The 19,428-nt window shown below is 43.9% G+C and overlaps 1 protein-coding gene across 4 annotated transcripts in view; it reads left to right on the forward strand.

The window, feature by feature from the left end:
* LOC139479877 (cytosolic carboxypeptidase-like protein 5) overlaps positions 1–19,428 on the forward strand; it is a 43,095-nt gene extending 23,667 nt beyond the window's left edge. For 2 of the 4 annotated variants that reach the window (XM_071262788.1, XM_071262790.1), the window contains exons 16-17: positions 5,079–5,163; positions 14,914–15,141. In XM_071262788.1, coding sequence (XP_071118889.1) covers positions 5,079–5,163; positions 14,914–15,103 — 275 coding nt within the window. In that variant the 3' untranslated portion in view covers positions 15,104–15,141. Of the gene's footprint in view, positions 1–5,078; positions 5,164–14,913; positions 15,142–15,398; positions 15,478–16,216 lie in introns of those variants that run through there. The other 2 variants (XM_071262789.1, XM_071262791.1) reach the window with 2 other exon arrangements.

A 19,428-nucleotide genomic window follows, 5' to 3' on the forward strand; every position in this document is an offset into this window, starting at 1 on the left:
CACTACCTCACACTGGTCAACACTTCACTACCTCACACTGGTCAACACTAACACTACCTCACACTTGTCAACGCTAACACTACCTCACACTGGTCAACACTAACACTACCTCACACTAGTCAACACTAACACTACCTCACACTGGTCAACACTAACACTACCTCACACTGGTCAACACTAACAGTACCTCACACTGGTCAACACTTACACTACCTCACACTGGTCAACACTAACACTACCTCACACTGGTCAACACTAACACTACCTCACACTGGTCAACACTAACACTACCTCACACTGGTCAACACTAACACTACCTCACACTGGTCAACACTACACTACCTCACACTGGTCAACACTAACACTACCTCACACTGGTCAACACTAACACTACCTCGCACTGGTCAACACTAACAGTACCTCACACTGGTCAACACTAACACTACCTCACACTGGTCAACACTAACACTACCTCGCACTGGTCAACACTAACAGTACCTCACACTGGTCAACACTAACACTACCTCACACTGGTTAAAACTAACACTACCTCACACTGGTCAACACTAACACTACCTCGCACTGGTTAAAACTAACACTACCTCACACTGGTTAAAACTAACACTACCTCACACTGGTTAAAACTAACACTACCTCACACTGGTTAAAACTAACACTACCTCACACTGGTTAAAACTAACACTACCTCACACTGGTCAACACTAACACTACCTCGCACTGGTTAAAACTAACACTACCTCACACTGGTTAAAACTAACACTACCTCACACTGGTTAAAACTAACACTACCTCACACTGGTCAACACTAACACTACCTCACACTGGTCAACACTAACACTACCTCACACTGGTCAACACTACACTACCTCACACTGGTCAACACTAACACTACCTCGCACTGGTCAACACTAACACTACCTCACACTGGTCAACACTACACTACCTCACACTGGTCAACACTAACACTACCTCGCACTGGTCAACACTAACACTACCTCACACTGGTCAACACTACACTACCTCACACTGGTCAACACTAACACTACCTCACACTGGTCAACACTAACACTACCTCACACTGGTCAACACTACACTACCTCGCACTGGTCAACACTACACTACACTATGTCCCACATACCCCATGTTTGTTGCTTCCCCACCTGGCCATGTCCAGCATCAGTCTACCTCTTACTTCCAAACACAGTGTAGTATGAGTACACTATGAACCATACGCACTTCACACATGTCACATATTGACCACAGTTTCACCAATTACAACCACTGCATTCAAAATTATCCACACTCACACAGTCTCCATCAATTTACACCCACACAAAGTCTCCAACAATCCACACCCATACACAGTCTCCATCGATCCACACCCACACAGTCTCCATCTCTCCACACTCACACACAGTCTCCATCTCTCCACACTCACACACAGTCACCATCTCTCCACACTCACACACAGTCACCATCTCTCCACACTCACACACAGTCACCATCTCTCCACACTTACACACAGTCTCCATCTCTCAACACTCACACACAGTCACCATCTCTCCACACTCACACACAGTCACCATCTCTCCACACTCACACAGTCTCCATCTCTCCACACTCACACACAGTCACCATCTCTCCACACCCACACACAGTCTCCATCTCTCCACACTCACACACAGTCACCATCTCTCCACACTCACACACAGTCACCATCTCTCCACACCCACACACAGTATCCATCTCTCCACACCCACACACAGTCTCCATCTCTCCACACTCACACACAGTCACCATCTCTCCACACTCACACACAGTCTCCATCTCTCCACACTCACACACAGTCACCATCTCTCCACACTCACACACAGTCTCCATCTCTCCACACTCACACACAGTCACCATCTCTCCACACTCACACACAGTCACCATCTCTCCACACTCACACACAGTCTCCATCTCTCCACACTCACACACAGTCTCCATCTCTCCACACTCACACACAGTCTCCATCTCTCCACACTCACACACAGTCACCATCTCTCCACACTCACACACAGTCACCATCTCTCCACACTCACACACAGTCTCCATCTCTCCACACTCACACAGTCTCCATCTCTCCACAATCACACACAGTCTCCATCTCTCAACACTCACACACAGTCACCATCTCTCCACACTCACACACAGTCTCCATCGATCCACACCCACACAGTCTCCATCTCTCCACACTCACACACAGTCTCCATCTCTCCACACTCACACACAGTCACCATCTCTCCACACTCACACACAGTCTCCATCTCTCCACACTCACACACAGTCACCATCTCTCCACACTCACACACAGTCTCCATCTCTCAACACTCACACACAGTCACCATCTCTCCACACTCACACACAGTCACCATCTCTCCACACTCACACACAGTCTCCATCTCTCCACACTCACACACAGTCACCATCTCTCCACACTCACACACAGTCTCCATCTCTCCACACTCACACACAGTCACCATCTCTCCACACTCACACACAGTCACCATCTCTCCACACTCACACACAGTCTCCATCTCTCCACACTCACACACAGTCTCCATCTCTCCACACTCACACACAGTCACCATCTCTCCACACTCACACACAGTCACCATCTCTCCACACTCACACACAGTCTCCATCTCTCCACACTCAAACAGTCTCCATCTCTCCACACTCACACACAGTCTCCATCTCTCAACACTCACACACAGTCACCATCTCTCCACACTCACACACAGTCTCCATCGATCCACACTCACACACAGTCTCCATCGATCCACACTCACACACAGTCTCCATCTCTCCACACTCACACACAGTCACCATCTCTCCACACTCACACACAGTCACCATCTCTCCACACTCACACACAGTCTCCATCTCTCCACACTCACACACAGTCACCATCTCTCCACATTCACACACAGTCTCCATCTCTCCACATTCACACACAGTATCCATCTCTCCACACCCACACACAGTCACCATCTTTCCACATTCACACACAGTCACCATCTCTCCACACTCACACACAGTCACCATCTCTCCACATTCACACACAGTATCCATCTCTCCACACCCACACACAGTCTCCATCTCTCCACACTCACACACAGTCTCCATCTCTCCACACTCACACACAGTCACCATCTCTCCACACTCACACACAGTCACCATCTCTCCACACCCACACACAGTATCCATCTCTCCACACCCACACACAGTCTCCATCTCTCCACACTCACACACAGTCTCCATCTCTCCACACTCACACACAGTCTCCATCTCTCCACACTCACACACAGTCTCCATTGATCTACACTCACACACAGTGTCCATCTATCCACACTCACACACAGTCTCCCTTAGCCATAACAGGATTCAATATCTTAGTAACCCTGATTATTATCCTTGGTTTGTGAGCACCATACAGTCTAACTATGCTTGTGGGTTTCTCAAAAGTGGTAAATGTTTCTGACATTTATAATTTTGGGTTATCATCCCTCATTAAGCTGACACGTGTGATATGATGGGAATATTGTTCAAAGCTGTGTTTCACCCACTCACACACTCACCTACTCACCTGCCTGTAGCCACACTAACTCTGTCAATGTGGCGACATCATCGTTGTTGAAAGCTAATCTCTGTCATCATTACTGTGAGCAGGTCCTATCTGACGTGGGCTTGCAGTGCTCATAATAAAACTGATCTAATATTAACAGGGTCTTTACTGAATAAACAATCAGGCTACACCCAGGTACTATGAACTGAAGACACCAGGTGTTACACAATGTCTATGTCAGTAAGTGAAGACACCAGGTGTTACACAATGTCTGTATTCATAAAGTGAAGACACCAGATGTAACACAATGTCTGTATGTTCTGAAGTGAAGGGGGCGGTCGGGTAGCCTAGTGGTTAAAGCGTTTGCTCATCACGCCGAAAACCCGGGTTCGATTCCCGACATGGGTACAATATGTGAAGCCCATTTCAGGTGTCCCCTGCCGTGATTTTTCTGGAATATTGCTAAAAGCGGCGTAAAACCATACCCACTCACTCACTCTGAAGTAAAGACACAATGTCTGTATGTTCTGAAGTGAAGACACCAGGTGTAACACAATGTCTGTATGTCATGAAGGGAAGACACCAGGTGTAACACAATGGCTGTATGTCATGAAGTGAAGACACCAGGTGTAACACAATGTCTGTATGTCATGAAGAGAAGACACCAGGTGTAACACAATGTCTGTATGTTCTGAAGTGAAGACACCAGGTGTTACACAATGTATGTATGTCATGAAGAGAAGACACCAGGTGTTACACAAGCTCTGTATGTTCTGAAGAGAAGACACCAGGTGTTACACAATGTCTGTATGTTCTGAAGAGAAGACACCAGGTGTAACACAATGTCTGTATGTCATGAAGGGAAGACACCAGGTGTAACACAATGGCTGTATGTCATGAAGTGAAGACACCAGGTGTAACACAATGTCTGTATGTCATGAAGAGAAGACACCAGGTGTTACACAATGTCTGTATGTTCTGAAGAGAAGACACCAGGTGTAACACAATGTCTGTATGTTCTGAAGTGAAGACACCAGGTGTTACACAATGTATGTATGTCATGAAGAGAAGACACCAGGTGTTACACAATGTATGTATTCATAAAGTGAAGACACCAGATGTTGCACAATGGCTGTATGTCATGAAGACACCAGGGTTTTATGGTATTATTGAGTAGGCAACACGGTATTGTTGTCCTCTATCAGAGGTGACCATGGCAACACAGTTGTCAAGGTGATGAATATAAGGAATTGAATACAGTGCCATTATTGGTCACTACGAGCAAATATTCTGTTATCTTATGACAAAACAAGTTGATGTTGTGCTTAGAGTTAGCATCAGTGTCATGTCAGTGTACCCATGAAGGTGATTGACATGCGGTCCACTACGTGGTGAGTCTGGCTGTACATGTGTCAAGTGTATTTCACCCTGTGTTGTCGACCCACAGAGCATCACAGTGTACCCTACAATTCCCATGTAGCAGCAGCAGCAGCCCGGGGCTTGGAGGGGGCCGCCCTGAAACTGTCACCCAGGTAACCACTGGTAGTTGTGTGGCTGCTACTATAGTGTGGCCAGCAGTAGGTGTGTGGCTTCTAGTATCATGTAACCAGCTGTAGTTGTGTGGCTTCTAGTATCATGTAACCAGCTTTAGCTGTAGCTGTGTGGACGCTAGTATCAGGTAACCAGCGGTAGTTGTTTGGCCTCTAGTATAATGTAACCAGCTGTAGTTGTTTGGCCGCTAGTATCAGGTAACCAGCTGTAGTTGTGTGGACGCTAGTATCATGTAGTCACATGTAGTTGTGTGGCTGCTAGTATAGTGTAACCAGCAGTAGTTGTGTGGACGCTAGTATAGTGCAACTAGCTGTAGTTGTGTGGATGCTAGTATCATGTAGTCACCTGTAGTTGTGTGGCCGCTAGTATAATGTAGCCAGCTGTAGTTGTGTGGCTTCTCGTATTGTGAAACCAGCTGTAGCTCTTGGGCTGCTTGTATAGTGTAACCAGCTGTAGTTGTGTGGCCTCTAGTATAGTGTAACCAGCTGTAGTTGTGTGGCCGCTAGTATAGTGTAACCAGCTGTAGTTGTGTGGCTTCTAGTATCATTTAACCAGCTGTAGTTGTGTGGCCGCTAGTATAGTGGAACCAGCTGTAGTTGTGTGGCCGCTAGTATAGTGTAACCAGCTGTAGTTGTGTGGCCGCTAGTATAGTGTAACCAGCTGTAGTTGTGTGGCCGCTAGTATAGTGTAACCAGCTGTAGTTGTGTGGCCGCTAGTATAGTGTAACCAGCTGTAGTTGTGTGGCTTCTAGTATCATTTAACCAGCTGTAGTTGTGTGGCCGCTAGTATAGTGTAACCAGCTGTAGTTGTGTGGCCGCTAGTATAGTGTAACCAGCTGTAGTTGTGTGGCCGCTAGTATAGTGTAACCAGCTGTAGTTGTGTGGCCGCTAGTATAGTGTAACCAGCTGTAGTTGTGTGGCCGCTAGTATGGTGAAGCCAGCTGTAGTTGTGTGGCCGCTAGTATAGTGTAACCAGCTGTAGTTGTGTGGCCGCTAGTATAGTGTAACCAGCTGTAGTTGTGTGGCCGCTAGTATAGTGTAACCAGCTGTAGTTGTGTGGCCTCTTGGGCTGCTTGTATAGTGTAACCAGCTGTAGTTGTGTGGCCGCTAGTATAGTGTAACCAGCTGTAGTTGTGTGGCCGCTAGTATAGTGAAGCCAGCTGTAGTTGTGTGGCCGCTAGTATAGTGTAACCAGCTGTAGTTGTGTGGCTTCTAGTATCATTTAACCAGCTGTAGTTGTGTGGCCGCTAGTATAGTGTAACCAGCTGTAGTTGTGTGGCCGCTAGTATAGTGTAACCAGCTGTAGTTGTGTGGCCGCTAGTATAGTGTAACCAGCTGTAGTTGTGTGGCCGCTAGTATAGTGAAGCCAGCTGTAGTTGTGTGGCCGCTAGTATAGTGTAACCAGCTGTAGTTGTGTGGCCGCTAGTATAGTGAAGCCAGCTGTAGTTGTGTGGCCGCTAGTATAGTGTAACCAGCTGTAGTTGTGTGGCCGCTAGTATAGTGTAACCAGCTGTAGTTGTGTGGCCGCTAGTATAATGTAACCAGCTGTAGTTGTGTGGCCGCTAGTATAGTGTAACCAGCTGTAGTTGTGTGGCCGCTAGTATAGTGTAACCAGCTGTTGTTGTGTGGCTTCTAGTATCATTTAACCAGCTGTAGTTGTGTGGCAGCTAGTATAGTGTAACCAGCTGTAGTTGTGTGGCCGCTAGTATAGTGTAACCAGCTGTAGTTGTGTGGCCGCTAGTATAGTGTAACCAGCTGTAGTTGTGTGGCCGCTAGTATAGTGTAACCAGCTGTAGTTGTGTGGCCGCTAGTATAGTGAAGCCAGCTGTAGTTGTGTGGCCGCTAGTATAGTGTAACCAGCTGTAGTTGTGTGGCCGCTAGTATAGTGTAACCAGCTGTAGTTGTGTGGCCGCTAGTATAGTGTAACCAGCTGTAGTTGTGTGGCTTCTTGGGCTGCTTGTATAGTGTAACCAGCTGTAGTTGTGTGGCCGCTAGTATAGTGTAACCAGCTGTAGTTGTGTGGCCGCTAGTATAGTGAAGCTAGCTGTAGTTGTGTAGCCGCTAGTATAGTGGAACCAGCTGTAGTTGTGTGGCTTCTAGTATCATTTAACCAGCTGTAGTTGTGTGGCCGCTAGTATAGTGTAACCAGCTGTAGTTGTGTGGCCGCTAGTATAGTGTAACCAGCTGTAGTTGTGTGGCCGCTAGTATAGTGTAACCAGCTGTAGTTGTGTGGCCGCTAGTATAGTGTAACCAGCTGTAGTTGTGTGGCCGCTAGTATAGTGAAGCCAGCTGTAGTTGTGTGGCCGCTAGTATAGTGTAACCAGCTGTAGTTGTGTGGCCGCTAGTATAGTGTAACCAGCTGTAGTTGTGTGGCCGCTAGTATAGTGTAACCAGCTGTAGTTGTGTGGCTTCTTGGGCTGCTTGTATAGTGTAACCAGCTGTAGTTGTGTGGCCGCTAGTATAGTGTAACCAGCTGTAGTTGTGTGGCTGCTAGTATAGTGAAGCCAGCTGTAGTTGTGTGGCCGCTAGTATAGTGTAACCAGCTGTAGTTGTGTGGCCGCTAGTATAGTGTAACCAGCTGTAGTTGTGTGGCCGCTAGTATAATGTAACCAGCTGTAGTTGTGTGGCTTCTTGGGCTGCTTGTATAGTGTAACCAGCTGTAGTTGTGTGGCCGCTAGTATAGTGTAACCAGCTGTAGTTGTGTGGCTTCTAGTATCATTTAACCAGCTGTAGCTGTGTGGCCGCTAGTATAGTGTAACCAGCTGTAGTTGTGTGGCCGCTAGTATAGTGAAGCCACCTGTAGTTGTGTGGCTGCTAGCATCATGTAACAGGCTGTAGTTGTGTGGACGCTGGTATCATGTAGTCAACTGTAGTTATGTGGCCGCTAGTATAGTGTAACCAGCTGTAGTTTTGTGGACGCTAGTATAGTGAAGCCACCTGTAGTTGTGTGGCTGCTAGCATCATGTAACAGGCTGTAGTTGTGTGGCCGCTGGTATCATGTAGTCAACTGTAGTTATGTGGCCGCTAGTATAGTGTAACCAGCTGTAGTTTTGTGGACGCTAGTATAATGTAGTCACCTGTAGTTGTGTGGCCGCTGGTATGACATAACCAGCTGTAGTTGTGTGGACGCTCGTATCATGTAGTCAACTGTAGTTTTGTGGATGCTAGTATCATGTAGTCACCTGTAGTTGTGTGGCCGCTGGTATGATGTAACCATCTGTAGTTGTGTGGACGCTCGTATCATGTAGTCAATGGTAGTTATGTGGCCACTAGTATAGTTTAACCAGCTGTAGTTGTGTGGACGCTAGTATCATGTTGTCACCTGTAGATGTGTGGCAGCTAGCATCATGTAACCAGCTTTTGTTGTGTGGCAGCTAGTATCATGTAACCAGCTGTAGTTGTGTGGCAGCTAGTATCATGTAACCAGCTGTAGTTGTTTGGCAGCTAGTATCATGTAACCAGCTGTAGATGTGTGGCCGCTAGTATCATGTAACCAGCTGTTGATGTGTGGCCACTAGCATCATGTAACCAGCTGTAGTTGTTTGGCAGCTAGTATCATGTAACCAGCTGTAGATGTGTGGCCGCTAGTATCATGTAACCAGCTGTTGATGTGTGGCCACTAGCATCATGTAACCAGCTGTAGTTGTGTGGCCGCTAGTATCATGTAACCAGCTGTAGTTGTGTGGCAGCTAGTATCATGTAACCAGCTGTAGTTGTTTGGCAGCTAGTATCATGTAACCAGCTGTAGATGTGTGGCCGCTAGTATCATGTAACCAGCTGTTGATGTGTGGCCACTAGCATCATGTAACCAGCTGTAGTTGTTTGGCAGCTAGTATCATGTAACCAGCTGTAGATGTGTGGCCGCTAGTATCATGTAACCAGCTGTTGATGTGTGGCCACTAGCATCATGTAACCAGCTGTTGATGTGTGGCCACTAGCATCATGTAACCAGCTGTAGTTGTGTGGCCACTAGCATCATGTAACCAGCTGTAGTTGTGTGGCCACTAGCATCATGTAACCAGCTGTAGTTGTGTGGCCACTAGCATCATGTAACCAGCTGTAGTTGTGTGGCCGCTAGTATCATGTAACCAGCTGTAGTTGTGTGGCCACTAGCATCATGTAACCAGCTGTAGTTGTGTGGCCGCTAGTATCATGTAACCAGCTGTAGTTGTGTGGCCGCTAGCATCATGTAACCAGCTGTAGTTGTGTGGCCGCTAGCATCATGTAACCAGCTGTAGTTGTGTGGCCACTAGCATCATGTAACCAGCTGTAGTTGTGTGGCCACTAGCATCATGTAACCAGCTGTAGTTGTGTGGCCACTAGCATCATGTAACCAGCTGTAGTTGTGTGGCCACTAGCATCATGTAACCAGCTGTAGATGTGTGGCCACTAGCATCATGTAACCAGCTGTAGTTGTGTGGCCACTAGCATCATGTAACCAGCTGTAGTTGTGTGGCCACTAGCATCATGTAACCAGCTGTAGTTGTGTGGCCACTAGCATCATGTAACCAGCTGTAGATGTGTGGCCACTAGCATCATGTAACCAGCTGTAGTTGTGTGGCCGCTAGTATCATGTAACCAGCTGTAGTTGTGTGGCCGCTAGTTTCTTAGTCTCCACCCAGACATGTCTCACTGGCAGACATCGTGCAACCCTCATCAAGCCTGCAGATGGTCGCTATGGTGGAAGTTTCGCAGACATGTCTATCCTAATGATTTTAGTGTAAACAGAGCTAAGGATTTCAATCAAAAACCCAATTTTTCTCAACCCATTTCTATGGATTCTTTTTCAAGAGAGAAAATAAACAACTATCTCACTAAGCATTGTGCAATATAGGGGCGGTAGGGATCAGGTCAACTCTTCAGTGGCAGTCGAGTCAAATTTGGTATTGATAATTAACATGCTTAGAGAGAGGTTCCATTGTAGATACTTAAAGCATTTTGTAGGATTATAGCTGAAGACACTTATAATATTTTTTTTTGTCACTGGGGTCGGCTTGTCTGCAGAAATGTGGTAGGACTTACATCTGTCTGCTTGTCCGCTGATACTTGGCACCACGTGAAGACGGTTAGAATTGATCTTCAGCAACCCATTCTTGTTGCAAGAGGCGACTAACAGGATCGGGTGGTCAGGCTCGCTGACTTGGTTGATGTATATAATCGTATCACTATTGTGTAGATCAGTGCTCATGAAGTCAATCACTGGCTTGTCTTGTTCATGCTTGATTATTTACAGACTGCCATCACATAGTTTGAATATTGCCAAGTGCAGTGTTAACAATCAGATACTTGTTGAGTGACATCATTGGTCAGAGTTGGTCACATGTCCCGTGTCACGTGACACATGTCTGGTGGTGGTGGTGGTGGTGAGATCTACAGCTTGTTGGTCTATAGGCTGCCTTGTAGCATGTGCCTGCTTACAGCCAGATTCCTACTGGTTGGTATACAGCATGTATTGTGCTACAGTTTGGCTGAACATGCATGTGTGTAGATTGTAGATTATATAACATGCATGTATGTAGATTGTAGATTATATAACATGCATGTGTGTAGATTGTAGATTATATAACATGCATGTATGTAGATTGTAGATTATATAACATGCATGTGTGTAGATTGTAGATTATATAACATGCATGTGCGTAGATTGTAGATTATATAACATGCATGTGCGTAGATTGTAGATTATATAACATGCATGTGTGTAGATTGTAGATTATCAAACATGCTTGTGCGTAGATTGTAGATTATCTAACATGCATGTGTGTAGATTGTAGATTATCTTACATGCATGTGTGTAGATTGTAGATTATATAACATGCTTGTGCGTAGATTGTAGATTATATAACATGCATGTGTGTAGATTGTAGATTATATAACATGCATGTGTGTAGATTGTAGATTATATAACATGCATGTGCGTAGATTGTAGATTATATAACATGCATGTGTGTAAATTGTAGATTATCTAACATGCATGTGTGTAGATTGTAGATTATATAACATGCATGTGCGTAGATTGTAGATTATATAACATGCATGTGTGTAGATTGTAGATTATCTAACATGCTTGTGCGTAGATTGTAGATTATCTAACATGCATGTGTGTAGATTGTAGATTATCTTACATGCAAGTGTGTAGATTGTAAATTATCTAACATGCTTGTGCGTAGATTGTAGATTATCTAACATGCATGTGTGTAGATTGTAGATTATCTAACATGCATGTGTGTAGATTGTAGATTATATAACATGCATGTGCGTAGATTGTAGATTATATAACATGCATGTAATTAGATTGTACATTAATTCTTATTTACGATGTATGGTAGACTATGGCTATCGGCCTGTGCAGCATGTATTCTTGTCTAACAGCCAATGAATGTCTTATAAGCAAGAAGCTGCCTGGAGCCGTGTGTTATTTGCCAGGGCACTGCATGTATTCATGTCTAATAGCTAATGAATGTCTAATAAGCTAGAAGCTGCCTGGAGTCGTGTGTTACTTGCCAGGGCGCTGCATGTATTCACGTCTAACAGCCAATGAATGTCTAATAAGCAAGAAGCTGCCTGGAGTCGTGTTACTTGCCAGGGCGCTGCATGTATTTGTAGGGAATCCTTCAGCAGGACAGAGTCAATTACTATTATCAGATGACACTATGCACGATAGTGTTGAAAAATTATAAAGGAAACTGCTGGGTTTTTTTTACATCTTCTGCAACTGTAAATACATAAAAGATCAAATATTCACAGTCTATATGTTAGGCTGCGTGTGTATTAGGAAGCCCAGACCAGTTTGTTTTCTTGTTTTACAAGCCTACCACCTCTCTTACCCTTTATGTAAATTTGAAAACACACTCAAAAATTTGCCTTTTTTCCTCATCTCTTTGCTTGTATACACTGTATATGTTTGTGTGTACTTATTTTGAGATATATCTACGGAACCAACTCTAACCTGACAATGTTGTTACTTTGCACCCTGCATTTGGCAACTCTACCAACTGATGTGTAAAACAAGAATTTGAAATGGTCTGAAGCATATTAATCTGTGAGTGTAATTAGTTTCTGCATCATCATCCATGTGAGATGAGCACTGCTACATCAGCAGCAATCAGGGACTGACTTCCATGTTGTGTTTCTGTATGCTTGCCAGGATTGTGACTCTGTCCATGGTAGGTATGCAGTGTGCTGTGATGAAGGCCGGTGTAGCTGTCCCACAAGTGTGCTGCTCCTGGTGTACACTGGGACATTGTTTGCACTGGGACATTGTTTATATTGGGGCATTGTTTGCACTGGGACATTGTTTATATTGGGGCATTGTTTGCACTGGGACATTGTTTATATTGGGGCATTGTTTGCACTGGGACATTGTTTATATTGGGACATTGTTTGCACTGGGACATTGTTTTTATTGGGATATTGTTTGCATTGGGACATTGTTTATATTGGGACATTGTTTACTGTGGGACATTGTTTACTTATTATGGCTAGCTTCAACCTCCACCAAACACCACATTTAACACTGCCTTCAGACATCTGTCTGCCAGTTCACACATAGGGGACTATCATGGACACTTTTCATCCCTTAAGTCCCAAAACATTTACATTTAAGTGTCCCAAATATTTGGACTGAATATGTATTGTATGAATGATTCAATTTTTATCCTTGCTGATGTTTTCTATACACAATAACAGCATCCAAACCAGATGTTTGGTGTACTTAAAGGTGAATGATTTCAGAACTAGGAGGTGTAAAATGTCCGTGACATTCTCTGATGGTCATCTGATAGAGCTTGTGTGGAGTAGTATCAGCATCGGACTCCATAGGACCGTGATTGTGGGAGGGATCCACCGCAGAGTGTGATGACCGGTAGAGGGTTCTGACCAGTAGAGGGTTCTGACCAGTACAGTGTTCTGACCAGTAGAGGGTTCTGACCAGTAGATGGTTCTGACCAGCAGAGGGTTCTGACCAGGAGAGGGTTCTGACCAGCAGAGGGTTCTGACCAGCTGAGGGTTCTGACCAGTAGAGGGTTCTGACCAGCAGAGGGTTCTGACCAGCAGAGGGTTCTGACCAGCAGAGGGTTCTGACCAGTAGAGGGTTCTGACCAGTAGAGGGTTCTGACCAGTAGATGGTTCAGACCAGTAGAGGGTTCTGACCAGTAGATGGTTCAGACCAGTAGATGGTTCTGACCAGTAGATGTCTGATTGTAACAGGGGAGCAGCACATGGCGATGATTTGTCAGGTGGTCTACAGCTAGTTGCCGGCCTGACTATAGCCTCCGTGTGTGTGTGCTGGGACTTGTTGTTATCTCAATTCTTTAGTATTTGGAATGTGTTTGGTTGTGATGGATTTGCCTCTTTGTGGTAAACTGTTTTTCCCTAGTCTATTATCGCTGTTTCATCTTTTAATTTATAATAATCTGCAAGCTCACCTTGGCCACAGGTCCATGTGAATGTGTGGCATGGCATGTTGTCTCTATCTATCCATCCATCCATCCATCCGTCCGTCCGTGATACATACCACTAGAACAGTTTCCAAGGAGTATTTGTCAAATGAAATTTGAGAGTTCCATTTGACTGACATTTTGTTTTCCAAGTACATGTAACTTATTGCAAGGCATCAACAGAAGCTAATAGTAGCAGACACCAGTAACAGACTTCCAACATCTGATTAACACAATTACTCCACTTGGCCAGGTGAGCTATGGAATCCTTTGGTTGATGGTTACCTGTACTTCCCGTAGTCCTGCCCATTAATTTGTTACCAAAGTGCTAACTAATTAAACATGATATTAGAATAAATTATTCCTGCTAAAATAATAGTTTCCGATACAATTCTTCCGATCATTGTATCAAAATTCTTTAAAGTTCTATTAGTTGGTAATTTTTAACCAAATCACTGGTAGATTCCGAGAAACGCTGATTGCTACTTTTGGCTTACCGGTAGTTTACGAGAAAATACAGACGGTAATCTTAATCTCTGCATATTTAATAATCCTTATCAGAACTGGAAAAACAATTAAATAGGTATATCATCATGTCTAGTGTTTTTTTTATCTCTTTTTTTCAAATTTGTCTTGACCAAGTTTAATTTTTATGATCTGTTTGTTTCCCTGAATTTGCTGAAGGCATAAATGTAATTTTTTCTGGTGAAGACAAACACATTTCTATTGCAAATGTAGGGATTGTGTATGTGCTGGTGACGTGCTTCATTCCGATTCACTTTGTAGACGGGGTTTGTAAATTAGCATCCATTTTGAAGGCCTATACACGGGGTCACTTTATAGACGGCGATATACGGTAGGTCTGTCTCCACGGCCTACAGCAGCTCCTTGTGTTTGCTGTCCACATCCAGCAACTCACACTCATGTTCTTCAAATGGAAACTCTCATAATACAATGATGACATTATGTAAGACATGACCTGCTTTGAGAGTATGCGAGTTTGTGTTCCTCAACAGACAATCCTAACCCCCAGATGTATCTAGATGTCTCCCTGACTGTTTCTCACTTGCTTCCAACACATATTCTTGATGGTTGGCTTCCATTATTTGTGAGGCATTTTGTGCTCAGTGTGTTTTTTATTCATATTTTCTATTTCTTTTCTTTAATCTGATAACAAAATGTGTAAAGACAAAAACATTGTCGCTTGAATACATCATCACTGATGACATGAATTTCTCTTTTCACAGACACGTTGATCATCAATACCTACACACTGCTATTTCTCTGTTTACAGACACATCATCAATACCTACACACCGCTGTTTTTTTGTTCTCACACATTATCAATACCTAGACACCACTATTTCTTTGTTCTCACACATTATCAATACCTACACACACACACACTATTTCTCTGTTCACAAACACATTTTCAATACCTACACACCACTATTTTTTTGTTCTCACACATTATCAATACCTAACACACACACACACACACACTATTTCTCTGTTCACAGACACATCATCAATACCTACACACACACTATTTCTCTGTTCACAGACACATCATCAATACCAACACACCTCTATTTCTCTGTTCACAGACACATCATCAATACCAACACACCTCTATTTCTCTGTTCACCGACACATCATCAATACCAACACACCTCTATTTCACTGTTCACAGACGTATTATCAATACCAACACACCTCTATTTCTCTGTTCACAGACACATCATCAATACCTACACACCGCTATTTCTCTGTTCACAGACACATCATCAATACCTACGGCCCTTCCAGCTGGCACCGACTCCCACACTTCAAGCACACATCGATGAAAAGACAGTGGGTAAGCATAACCTGCCCTCTGAACCTGGTAGAGGTGGTCTGGTGGGGATTCTAGAGTAGAACAAGTCCCCAGTAGACCATGCTTACAGAGCCGACCAGGTGGAGATGTGTGGTCAAGCTGTGTGGACCTGGTAGAGGTGGTCTGGTGGGGATTCTAGAGTAGAACAAGTCCCCAGTAGACCATGCTTACAGAGCCGACCAGGTGGAGATGTGTGGTCAAGCTGTGTGGACCTGGTAGAGGTGGTATGGTGGGGATTCTAGAGTAGAACAAGTCCCCAGTAGACCATGCTTACAGAGCCGACCAGGTGGAGATGTGTGGTCAAGCTGTGTGAACCTGCTGATGGTGTGATTGTAACCCAGTGATGTCACAAAGGTGTCCCTTTGCTCTGTCAGGATCCATTGGTTGTGGGATTGATTAAGATGCTTACTTGGTCATTATTGTCTAACAAAGTTTTTTGTAAATGGTTCCAATCTGCGGTACTTTGGTCTTACCTCCCACATTATGCTGACACAGCATGTTATGATAACTAACCAGTCCTATCCACTACCAATGCTGTTATGCTGTTGAGGACCCCTAATGGCAACTAGATATCAGTATTTTATATGTCTGCATGACTCGATAGACGGAAGTGTTCATGCAATTATCAGCTACATAGCTTCACATGTGTTTTACTGCAATGAAATTTGAAGATAAGCAAATGTTATGAACTCCGCTTATTGAAAATGTTCTCCGTTGTGAGGACCCCTCTACTGCTGTTCCCCGCACCTTCCTCGGCCCCCCAGCAACTAGTCAACCCTCCAGCAACACTGACGTCTTCTGGGTCAACTTCTGATAGATGCCAATGACTGCTGCAATGAAAGACATCACCAGTGGTTGCCAGGGGAGGCAACTCATCATCCCGGTCTGTGCCAGAACATACCAGTGTACATCTATCCCCCGACCTGCTGGATGGTGGGTGTCGGTGATGTGTGTTGAAGCCTGTCTGGAAGGCAGTATTACAAGTTTATTGTTGAGGAACAGAATTGTCTTCATACTAACATCGAACTATAGTTTTAGACTAGAATTCTGAAGAAGGTGAAACTTCAGTCTCTCAGTTCATCCAACTGTAGACATGCAAGGAGCAAGTTAGGTGCCATGTTTTTTCAGAAACATTCTTTTTCCAACTTGATAAACATGGTTCAACATACTTGATTAAGGTAGAATACTCTCTATAATAAGATCATCATTTTACTAATGACATTTCTTCCTGACTTACATTTAAGTCACAAGCATTTCTTTTTACATATCGATAGGTGACAGTTCAATACTCTTGCTGTTGAATTAGTATGTATTGTTTAACATGTAACTATATGACATAACATTTAAACCCATAGCAGGGGAGCTGCCTTCAGGCCGATTACTGTTGGGATGTAGAATCGATTTCAACCATGTATGTGTTAGTCTGCATAACGTTGAGAGTTCTGATAGCAGGATGTGATATCATTGTCATCAAACCAGGATCAAACCAGGATATCACCAGGATATCACCATTGCCATGTTCACACAATGAGGCCCTGGTGGGGTGGGGAGTATATACAACATCACTTACCGGTATACAAGCCCATATCATATGTCATCACCGCATTTACATATCATGTGTGTCGGTCTTCATCACATTCACACATCACATATTGTCAACAGTACACCATGGACTGTATAATGTCTGTGGAATCAGATCATCTCACATCGAGGGTTACTCTACTGAACAACATATTCCTGTGACATTCAATAAGATTTAATGCAAAGTTATGTTTTTTACCAAATCTGAAACAATTTCGGTTTGCAACAGATAAAAGACTCCTGTAAGTGTTAAAATGGTTTAATTTGCAATACTGACTCCAGAAAATGCATGATTTCATAAAAAACATGAACATGCCAAAATATCAATTTACAAATCAATAACGTGTGTGTCCACCTCTCGTTGCGATGCAGGCAACACATCTTCGTCTCATGGAATGGACCAGGCGTCCGCCAAGGTCCTGCACATCTGAGGCGGCGACGTACAGTTTGTGAACATATTCGTCGAAGGCCAGGGATGCTTCTTGCAGTCACTGTTGCTGGCTGGAATCAATTTCGTAGGTGTGTTGTTCGAATCCAGTGGTCTTGTCGATTATTGGTTACGCGTGGCCTGCCACTCTGAGGATGGTCTCTGACTGCATTCGTCTGTTGCCAATGCTGCCATGAACACCAATAGTGTTTCTATGGACATTCAATTGTCTTGCAACATGACGTTGACTCGATCCTGCTTCAAGCATACAAATGGCTCGCAGACACTTATTTTGTTATTTTTCTGAGTGGTTGTTGTCAGCACGATGCTAAACAATGCATATGGAATCCAGTTAACGCACATGTTTTTATACCAATTCTTGGGTAGTGAAATGCATGGGGCTTGCATAAAAGTCAACTTTTGCATGGAATGCATGCTTTTCTGTGACTTGATTCCATACATGTACTACAATATTCAAAAACCAAACTTTACTTGTTTGAAAAATACTCTAAAATATTGGTGTCACAGGAACTTTTGTTGTTGAGTATATTTGGCTGAAACAATGCAGTCGAACATTAGATTTTAGCTCTCTTATGTCCAGAAATTCCATGTTTCAAAAACTATTGATGAACACTGACTGCATGAACACTGTTAGTCTGAGACCCCTGCTCACTGCCAACTGTCCTCTGTGAGTAGACACCAGGCTACAGGTGCCAGGTTACGTTCCTCGGGACAGTTGTCAGTCTAGCCGAGTTCATGACACACTCTAGTGTGGTGGGCTTCCACTGTTACTTCTCTTAAACATCGACATTGATACATATGTATATAACCACCAGCCAACTCTCCCCCACACCCACCCACAGAGCGCACAAGTTGCATGAAGTGTGTTGCTCAAGCCCCCACCCTGAACACACAATGTCTACCAAACTGTTTCATGTTGATATACCAAGAATCTCACATTCACTTCCACATCTCCACAGAGGTTGTGACTCTCAGTCAGCATTACGGCAGGGGTGCCAACGCGCCAATGTCACAGTTCTCAAAACTCAAGATCTGATCTGAAGTTGAATTTTGCGAAAAGATAAAAGTCCAGTCATTTGTGACTGTTGTTGTGGTCTCTGTACACTGGGATATGGTAAAATAGAGCCATATTTTGATTAAGATGGCAGCTATGTTTTCCACGCTAACATGCTACTGAGTGCATCGTGGGCTTGGCACCTCTGATTTCAGAGCGAACAAATCTGTCACCTTTGTAGGATGGATCTGAGTTATATTTTAAAATGTTTACGGTCTAGCATTTGCTACGCTTAGAAGAATTTCCGTCCAGCCTGGCTCTTGCGTCAACTTTTGCTTATGTTTACATTGTGTATATATAACATACCAACTGTACATACCAATCTTGCAATGATATGTAATTATTCTTCTAATTTATTACTGTTGATCAGTATTTTATCTATTTATTTCAAGTTTTAAATCAATGCTCTGAGGACATTTTTTTATGATGATTTATGCTCATTTTACCTGAAACTGACGAAGCAGATCACTTCCATATATAAGCCAAAGACCATGTGATCAGTATTGATGGCTGTTCGGCTGCTCATGGAATGTAAAAAAGAAGTTTCTATTTCACTGGAATGTGTCAACTCTGTACAACAGCCGTTTTATGTTCTTCACATGTAACTTGATGTAAGTCATCTTCAAAGTTAATGTTACAACAACATGGGAGTCCTGTCTCAACTTATCGGACCGCTGGTTTACAATCGATTTACGGCCTTAAAGCAGATAAATCAACAAGCTGTTTTTACCAAAAATTGTACATATATATGTGGATCGATTTGGTCCACAGCTTCTACCTACTGGGGTACAATGTATTGCCCATGTCTCGTGTCCTGGGAACAGGGGTACAATGTATTGCCCATGTCTCG

The sequence above is a fragment of the Haliotis cracherodii genome, unplaced genomic scaffold (genome assembly GCF_022045235.1).
Source record: "Haliotis cracherodii isolate W230 unplaced genomic scaffold, xgHalCrac1.p SCAF_4, whole genome shotgun sequence".
Lineage (NCBI taxonomy): Eukaryota > Metazoa > Mollusca > Gastropoda > Lepetellida > Haliotidae > Haliotis > Haliotis cracherodii.